We start from the raw sequence: 8,942 nt of genomic DNA on the forward strand, positions 1-8,942 counted from the left end.
CGCACTCTGCCCCGCCCGCCTTGCCCTGAAGCCAATAGCCGGGATTCCTTAGGGGGCGGGACTCCGGGAAGGCCAATCAGAAGGCGGCGGCGCGGAGTGGTGCGGCGCTGGGGTGACAGCGCGCGTGGGCGGGAGGGAAGGAGGGAGGGACGGCGGCCGCGGAGGGTCAAGGGGCGGCGGCTACGGTGGCCGGGAGGAATGTGGCGGCGGGCGGCGGCGGTGGGCCGGGGCCTGCGGGGGCCGCTGGGGCGGCGGCAGCGGAGCGGGACAGGCAGGTGAGTGCGGGGGGGCCCGGGGCTGGAGGGGGCAGGGCAGGGCAGGGCCCGGCGGCCCCTCTCATGGCCTGTGCCTCCGCAGCCCCGACGGCGGCCCCCGCAGCGAGCGGGCCCCGAAGATCTACACGAAGACGGGAGACGCAGGTAGTGCTCGGGGGCGGGCGGGGGACGGACACGACACGGACTCACCGAGGGTCGGGCAGAGCCCGGCCTGACCTCTGCGGGTTCGCTGGGCCGGGCCTGGCTTCTGAGCGCCTCCCCCGGGCCTTCTCCAAAGGCTTCTCCAGCACCTTCACCGGGGAGCGGAGGCTGAAGGGTGACCGGATCTTCGAAGCCCTGGGAGCCACGGACGAACTGAGCTCGGCTATTGGGTAACCCCCCGCCCCGGGACCCCCTCCTGCTGCCGGGCTGTGGAGGCCCAGCCGTGTCCTGCCAGGGTGGCCGTGCTCTCTGGGGAACTGGCCACCAGCCCGGGGAACTCTGGCCCTCCCCAGGCCCCTCACATGCATAAAGGCCTCGTGACACCACCCCAGTCCCCATCTGTGGGGGTCTTCTGGGCCTCTTCTTCCCTTAAATGCTGCTCTCCCAGCCCCACCGCCCAGCCAGAGGGAAGGGGATACACCATGGGCCACATTTCTCTGGAGGGTTGCACTGACAAACAGCCAGCAGTGTCCAAATTCTGTGTTTTTCATATGGTAATTTTTTCATTTCTGGCTAACTCTGTTGGTTTTATTTTAACCTAGGCTTGCCAGCGAATTTAGCAGTGAAAAGGGCCACACGTTTGTGGAACAGCTTCACAAAGTGAGTATTAACGATAAACCCCACGCAGTGCAGTCACTTCATCTATGCTGTTCTTAAACTCTGTAGTTTTAGACACAGTGTTCCCACTGACACATGGGAATTTAATAAATTTAGTATTAAAATAAATAGCTACTTAAGACTCTGACCCTTGATTACTCTCTAAGAAATAAATTTCATTAAACAAGGAGGAAACTGGTAGATCAAGTGATTAGTTGTGGGCAGACAAACATACCTCCAGATTATTCAGCCCTGTTACTGTACACGGTTCTGGACACAAGTCTTGTTGTCCTGTAGCCTCAGATTTGAAATGGGGGCAAAGTAACCACGTGGGCACAATGGTGGGAGACAGGTCCTGCTGTGGCAGTCTGTGAGTTTTGTTAATTAGCTTCACTGTTCACAAGAACGCTGAAGGAGCTAGTCGGAGATTTTAAAAAGCTTTACCCGACTGCCCTTCAAGTATCCTGGGCTGTGGATGGAGAGATGCCCCTCGTGGAAGCGGACATGACATCAGGCCAGCGCTGTCTGCAGCTGTTTGTCACTGCCTTTCTTCCAGAGGTTACTGGTTTGGTGTCCTACCAGCAAAGGGATTATGTGAGCGCTCCCCAGTCTGCTTTCTGCAAAGTCAGCCAGGGTGGTTTAATGTGCCAGTGAAAACAAGTACATGCGTTAATCTGGCTTCTCATAAAGCAATTAGGGAGCACTTATCTGATCCCCCCTGCCAGCAGGCTGGGGGATGATGAACAACAAGGGTAGGATCTTCTTTAATCAGCACAACCAGCTGTCGCCTCCCAGAGCTTGCTGCAGTTGTACCGGAGCATCAAAGGCTGGTTAATGAAAGCACTTCTTATTTTTGTCCTGATTGCCACATCTAGGTCCAGTGTATGCTGCAGGATGTGGGCTCCAACATCGCGACGCCTCTCTCCTCAGCCAGGGAGGCTCACTTAAGTAAGCCCCATGGTCCCTTTCCTGGGTTCTTGAATCACAACTCTCCTAGACTGGTGCTGGGGAGGCTGTTTGGGTGTGTGGTAGTTAGAGCTGCCCCCGGGCTGCTCCATGGTGCCTGTCTGGGTGCTGAACGAACACATGGTCCTGCGAGTGACTCGGGCGCTGTACGGTCGCTGCCTCAGCACTGACACCCAGCTGCGGCTGCTGAACGGGGAGCCAGCTGTGCTCTGGCTGGGGGGATCTTTTTGGGATGCTTTCGCTGACCCAAGAAATATGAAAGTAAAGCTCTATCTGTAAACCGAATCACTTCTGCCTTTCTTTTAGCTGATTCTTCTTTTCCTTCTGTAGAACGAACATCGTTCAGTGAGAAGCCAGTTCTGGAGCTGGAGCAGTGGATTGACAGTTACTCAGAGCAGCTTCCTCCACTCCGAGCTTTCATCCTGCCCGTAGGTACTGCTCCTGCCCCTCGCTGACTGGAGGAGGCTCAGTTTAGTAGGCTAAATCTGCTCCATGCTTGCCACAGGGAAACAGGTTGCGAGGCCATTATTTGCATGGACAAATACCAAAAGAAAAGCAGAGAGAAGGACCCGATTAAGTTAAATTTCCACATCCTACTGCATTCAGATATCTCTTCTCAGTTTCCTGGCCATAATATAGGCTTCAGCTGCACGTGTGTGTGAGATGTGATAAGCTTTGCTGCAGTGGTACAATAAGGTGGATGGCTGTATCTGCTGTTCGCAGACACTGATGTGCTGTTTCATTGTTGTTTCAGTCAGGAGGTAAAAGCAGTGCTGCTCTCCATTTTTCCCGAGCTGTCTGCCGCAGAGCTGAAAGGTGGTGAGTGTTGGCTGTAGTGTAACAGCATAAAATTGATAAAAAGTGATCAGAATGCTGTAACGATAGCAAATCGTTGCAGTCGGAGCAGTCAGCCATCGCTGTATTGCGCTCGGCTAGAGCTCGAGTCAAGCTTCGTGTGTTTGTATTAGTCAAATTCCAGGGGTGCAGTCAGCAAATAGCAAGTCTCTCTTCCCTCCCTAACTGGGTCATCCGAGCCAAGACCTTCAGAAAGGACAGCCAGGTTTATGTTGAGATGCATTGACGTGTTCAGCTCGTACCTGGTTTGCTGAATGTATTTTGTAGGCACACGAGGCAGCTGGGGCACTGGCAGGTGTGAGAGCCAGGGAAGCTTTTAGCAGCTGAAGATGTTCCTGCCCACACCTACCTTGTCCCACTTCCCTATTGGAGATGAAAACTCCCGTGGTAAGGCCCAGAGAAGAAGACTCCTGTCTGCTTGTTATGTAAATTGCTTCCATGCAAAGTTAGCCTGAACCTGCTCCTCAGCAGTTCGAAGCTGCTGGGGGTGCTCTGCTGAAGCCCCTGATGTGCAGGAAGACATTTTTGTGGATGTGCTCCGCTGCGAGGACTGCTGCTCTGACAAGATGCACCAGAGCAGTGTGATCTTCAAAAAAACTAACATCACAGTCAGTGGTTTCTTGTCAAAAGAAAGCTCGAGTGAGGGCTGTACAGCAGTCAGGAGGCACGGAACAGCTCTGTTCCCTCAACAAAAGAAGGGTCCCTGTTTACCTGCAGAAAAGGATAACGATCCTGCAAACTTCTCCCGTTGTTCAGTGATACTCAGCGATGAGCATCCTTTAGAGTGGAGCTGCTCCTCCGGAACGGTCACAGAAATTAGTTGTGTTAGGTTCCTCTTGGGGCAGTGAAGGGTGTTCACACCTGCTGTGGGGACTCAGAAAGGGGGGACTCGGGTGAGGTTGGGGTGTGGAGGTTGGTGCTCCGGCAAATTGTGGTTCTTTGTGCATTCAGAGCTAGAAAGTTAAATACACTAAAATCTTCCTTCTCTTTTTCTAGCGTGGTTCCTTTAGTACAAGCAGGGGAAGCAGATCCAAACGTGGCCAAATATTTGAACAGGTAAAAAAAAAATATAAAATCCCAAACCCTTACTGTGTACTACTGATGTGTACCTGGCGGTGTTCCTTTAGTTTTGAGATAAAACTGCAGGGTTTTACCTCTTGAGAAGCTTCCCTTCTAGAGCAAGAGCTTTGAAGTTTCAACAAGCAGCTCTTTAAAAGGGATTCTTGCAAGGGCCATGTGTTTGCAGACGCCGCTGCGGTGCTGAGGGCGCAGGCGACTTTCTTACTGAAAGCTGTTTTGGAAAGCTCTTCTCGGGTGGTCTCTCTCTGCTTTCCTTTACCCACGGTTCTTGTGCTTTGCCGAGGCGTTGTGCATTGCTGGGTACAAACATACCTGATGTGAGAAAGGGGTTTCACTGCTCTTCCCTTGGTTTCCAGACTGAGCGACTATCTCTTCGTTTTGGCACGTTACGCCGCAATGAAGGAAGGGAAGGAAGAGAAAATATATATAAAGCCTGAAGCGTAACTGGGAGCTAGAATGTTTGTTTCCTTGATCACGGGAAGCTAAATCCAGCAGACTGCTCTACCCCGTCAAGGAATGGAAAGAGAACAAGCCTGGGTTGGAAATGTGAGCTGCCAAGAACTTTCAGCTTAAACAACTAGAACCTGGTTCATAACTAGCGTGGGGAACGCAGCTGTCCTGCGCGCTGGGCCTTGTCCTGACAGCCCTTGTTTAACGCTGTGTCGGAGGTGCTGGGCCCTGGGTTGGGTGAGGCAGGAGACTTCAGAGAACCGCGGCTGGTTTCTGGGGGTGTCTTCGTGGCCCTGGGCAGGGGCAGGTGCTGTGGAAAGGCTTGAACAGGGCTCTGAGGAATGAAGAAGGGAAAACAATCAGCTTCCCTTTGTAAGTCACAACGCTCGTGCGGAACAGCAACTGCGTAGAGATTGAGGAACTCTGTCCACCGGCTTTGAAATAATAAATGTGATTTACTTGTACCAAAGGGCCCCTAACTGTCGTGCTTTAATAGTGAGCCCAGTGTGCTTTTCTTTTTTAAGTTGCTTTCAATCCATCAGCCCTGGCTGAAGCTGAGCTGTGTAGATTTACAGGAACACACTCAATTCTTTGGCTCGGGCTGCCTCTCTTTATGCGTGTGAAGAATGTCTCCGTGCTGACAACCCGGGGCGTCCCCTGCCAGGAACGGGGCTCGCGAGGACAGAGGGATGAGAGGAGGAAGGGCCAAATCCTACAGCTCATGTGCAGGCAGGAGGATTCTCCGAGTCTTTTAAGTTTGCAGATAAAGGGATTGTGATGAGTGGCAGGGGCCTGGCTGGGGGAGAGAGGTGACACCCAAAGGGGGTGCACGTTAACGTCCGCACCGACCCGAGGAACGTCGCTGTCGCGGAGGCAGCAGCGTGGGCTGGAGCCTGTCCCAGAGCTCGGGGGATCTGGCTGCAAACCACCGCAGCAGGTGACGGTAACTCCAGCAGAGAAGATCCTCTTCCAGCTTCCTGGTGGAGTGAAAACTGCCAAAAACCATCCCCAGGGTGTAAACTACAGCCAGCTGAACGAGTTCGCACCTTCCTACCCACGTTGCGTGGAGAATACGGACAATTACAGTCTTAGAGCGAAGTCGAAGCCACCTACAGCTTGGAAATAGAATTGGGAAGAACACGCAGCGGTTTAAGTCTTCCCCTCCTCATCTCACGGCAGCCTGTGGGCAGTGAGGTGATCACACATCGAGGGCGCTTGTCCTGCACCAAGGGTGCCCCTTGTAGCAGTGGGAGCTTCAAGTCAGTCGTGCAACTTCGATTATTTAAGTAGAAACAACCTTAAACTTCCTTCCCGAAAGTCTCTGGCTTTTGTGTTAACTTTTTAATCAGAGTGGGGTCAGAGTGAAGAATGCCCAGTGCTAATAGATACCGCTGTCTCATTACTCACCCTTTTTTTTTTTTAAACAGATATTTCATGGCTATTGTTAATGCACATTTTTCACAGAGTAATTTTCCGAGCCTTAGCCTGTAACACATCCCAATGACAAATGCTCTTGATTTGGACTGTACCGTCAGCTGCAATGTCACATCAGACATTTTCTCAATGCCTGCTCCAGACAGGCCATCCAGTTTTATGATAGCTCTGTCTCAGTGATCACTATTGAACCTTAGGAATCTAGAGGCTTTTCAAGTTTAATTGAATAAAATTCTTTGCAATATAAATTCTTCATGAATGCTGTATAAATCAGCTCTGGGCTGGATTTATAGTATTTTCTTTTTCCGTCTGGGGGAAAGAAATCTCACTCCTGTTTTGGGACCAAAGCTGGTATTGTTTTGATTGTGAGGAGAAATAAATTGAGCTACTACACTTTAATGTGATGCAGGGATTAAATTTATGAGGGTGCGCTCAGCTTCCTGCTGCCCCCCTCTCCCTTTCCACCCAAAGCCCCCAGTGCCATTGTCTCGGGGGGGCTGAAGCAGAGGGATGCTGGTGGCTGGGGGGACCCGGCTGTTCCGGTTAAGCGGGCGCAGAGGCCCAGGGCTTGGCTTTAGGAGCGAGCAGAGACCAGGCTGAGCCTGGCCCCAGCCCCGGGGAGCTTCTGCAGCTCAGCAGAGCAGCGCTGGGCTCCGCAGGGGAGTTCACAGCGGGCATCCTCTGCTTCACCACCTCAGCGTGCAGCACCCGGCTGTCGGAAAGGGCCCTGAATCCTGTCCCCAGGGGAGCTGCAGCGAGGCTCAGGGCCCAGTGCACCCTCCATGCTGGGCTGGGAGCAGGGTTCAGCGAAGAAGTTCTAGCATGGCCGAGCCGGCCTCCGCGAAGGGAGCGGCGTGCAGTAACGCGCGGGCGAGCCTGGCGCGACAGCGGGCAGGAGGGAAGCGTCGCGAAAATGAAATACGGGCTTTACACCAAATAAAGCTCCGTTGCTGTGGGTTAGCATTTGTTTTTCCAAGTCCTTTGTCCCCACCCAGCAACATCCAGCCGTACAAGCGTAGGGATTCCAGTGCCTGCACCTCATTAATATAATGGGAAGAAGGCAGATGCTTTGTCCGTCCTGGCCGTATGTGGAGCCCAGATACATTCCTGCCTAGCAGGGTTCCTTATTTATGATTACGTTGGAGCTGCCAGCACAGACATATGTTGCTAAGGGTCGTTTATTCTTGTTTGTAAAATGTATGGCTGCTCCTAGCTTACACACTGTCAAAACTGGAAGAACTGGCCCCAAAATCTCTTGCTGCATGATTGGATCAGACGCCTGTACATCTGTTAACACTGTAGGAGCTGTAAAATGAAATAAGTTTCACTATAACTCAAGCACCTCTATTACCGCCACAATGTGTAAGCAGCAGAGCCGGCTGCTGCTCTTGCAGAAATGACACAAACGTACATTTTGCCAAGTCATATGTAAATTTATACAGGGCAGCATTGCTCCTGCGAATGCACGGAAGGAAGGACGAGTGTGTGTGCGCCCCCAACCTCGACAGGATGCACTGGCCCCCCCAGCCCAAAGGGCAAGTTTTGGGGTGCACGGCCCCAGCCCTGGGGAGCCAGCAGCAGTCCCACGCTCTTCCTCTCATGCTGGAGGGCCAGAAGGGACCACATCTGCCACTAAGTCAGGGCCTCCGCAGGCGCAGGGCCCTGAAATACCCAGCTTGCCTGGATGTGGTCAAAGAAAAACCCTCCCCACCCAAGCAGCTCGTGCCACAGCAAGGTAAGACCTGGCTAGAAAAGGGCAGGCGTGCAGTTATGGCACCCCAGGGTAAGAGCCACCGTCCCTGCATCAGGTGGAAGCAGATTCAGCCCGTTTGCGTTGAGGAAAGGGCTGTCTCAGTCCCTCAGCTCTACGTCTGCTGCAACCAGGCAGAAAGCGCCCACCTCTGCGCCCCATCCCTGCTACCGCTGCACGGAGAGGCAGAGTGTCACAGCTTATGCTCGAACCGCCCCAGGGGGAAGCTGCAGAGGGTCAGTATCGAAGAATTTGACCTTTAAACACATTTCGGAATGGAGAGGCAGTGGTGCCAAGCCAGTGCCAACGTAGGTCTGACCACTCCATCACTAACATGCTGCAGAGGCTGCTCCGTATCTCCGTAAACACGAGCAAAGTCAAAAACAAGATGCAGGAATACCTCACCCCGTTCTGCTGAGGGATGTGGAGACCAGAGCTCGGCATAGCTTCCTCTCTCTCTCTCTGCCTGAACCTGCAACCAGCCCCAGCCAAGTGGTTGTACCAAACAGCGGTAGCAAACGGAGGGATTACAAGTCTGTGTTTCGTGAGTTGCGGCTTGGGACAGGTTGCAGGAGCAGGAGAGGAGCAGCGAGAAGAGCTGTCAGCTCCCCCACCACGCCTGCACGGCAGCAGCGTGTCCCCGGCCAGGGCCTGCCCGCACAGCAGCCGCCACGGTCAGGACCCCCCCGCGCCGCTTCCTCCCAGCACCACCAGCCTCCGGTGCTCCCTCCCAGCGTGTGCGTGGGTCAAGCGCCTCGGCCCCGGTCAGACTCGACCTTCGGTCAGCGCCGAGGCGCAGCAGCGCACGCAGAGCCAGCCCTGGCACAACCGCGCCGCGCGGAAGCAGGCATTTTGCAGGCCTGGCTGTTCGCTGCCAGCTTTCTGCCTTGGCAGCATCTGCTGTGGGGTTTCTTTTTGCTGTTTCTGACGGCGCCATATGCCTCTGTGTCAAAACAATGGTGCTTGCACACTGACTGGGAGCCCTCTCCCTCGCTCCCACCGAGCTCCCTCTCCCCAGCGAAGCCCGAGCACCCGTCAGCACGGCGAGATCAGGCAGGGAGGGCTGCGCCGCGGCGCGGAAGCCAGGGGAAGCCGGTCAGCGACGCTGCCGCGTGCCAAACCTGAACTCGGGGGGAAGCTGCAGCAGCAGCGGGCACAGCTCCTCGCTCCTACAGGGATGCTCCCAGAGCCAGCGAGGGGAGAAACACAGTGCCTGTATTTTGTCCCAAAATACAGGCACTGTGCTTCTCCCCTCGCTGTTTAACATCTTTATTGATGATCTAGACGAGGCGATCGAGTGCCCCCTCAGTCAGTTTGCAGACGACACCCAGCTG

The 8,942-nt window shown here is 54.2% G+C and overlaps 1 protein-coding gene across 2 annotated transcripts; it reads left to right on the top strand.

Moving 5' to 3' along the window:
* The first annotated feature begins 154 nt into the window (after positions 1 to 154).
* MMAB (metabolism of cobalamin associated B) lies at positions 155 to 4,893 on the top strand. 2 transcript variants are annotated; one of them, XM_074844260.1, is made up of 9 exons: positions 155 to 275; positions 358 to 419; positions 553 to 646; positions 1,019 to 1,076; positions 1,949 to 2,021; positions 2,370 to 2,467; positions 2,794 to 2,858; positions 3,891 to 3,950; positions 4,331 to 4,893. In XM_074844260.1, exons 1-9 carry the CDS (start codon positions 199 to 201, stop codon positions 4,416 to 4,418), a joined length of 675 nt encoding a protein of 224 aa, XP_074700361.1. In that variant the 5' UTR covers positions 155 to 198; the 3' UTR covers positions 4,419 to 4,893. The 2 variants fall into 2 exon arrangements, with proteins under 2 accessions (XP_074700361.1, XP_074700362.1); XM_074844261.1 differs by having other exon boundaries at positions 2,794 to 2,855.
* Positions 4,894 to 8,942: the final 4,049 nt, after the last annotated feature.

Source organism: Strix aluco, chromosome 18 (assembly GCF_031877795.1).
Source record: "Strix aluco isolate bStrAlu1 chromosome 18, bStrAlu1.hap1, whole genome shotgun sequence".
Lineage (NCBI taxonomy): Eukaryota > Metazoa > Chordata > Aves > Strigiformes > Strigidae > Strix > Strix aluco.

Bases quoted from the DNA above. Each gene is read 5' to 3' on its own strand.
- MMAB (XM_074844260.1), top strand. From the start codon at position 199: ATGTGGCGGCGGGCGGCGGCGGTGGGCCGGGGCCTGCGGGGGCCGCTG. The intron at 647-1,018 runs GTAACCCCCCGC...ATTTTAACCTAG, and splicing joins GAACTGAGCTCGGCTATTGG to GCTTGCCAGCGAATTTAGCA. The intron at 1,077-1,948 runs GTGAGTATTAAC...TGCCACATCTAG, and splicing joins TTGTGGAACAGCTTCACAAA to GTCCAGTGTATGCTGCAGGA.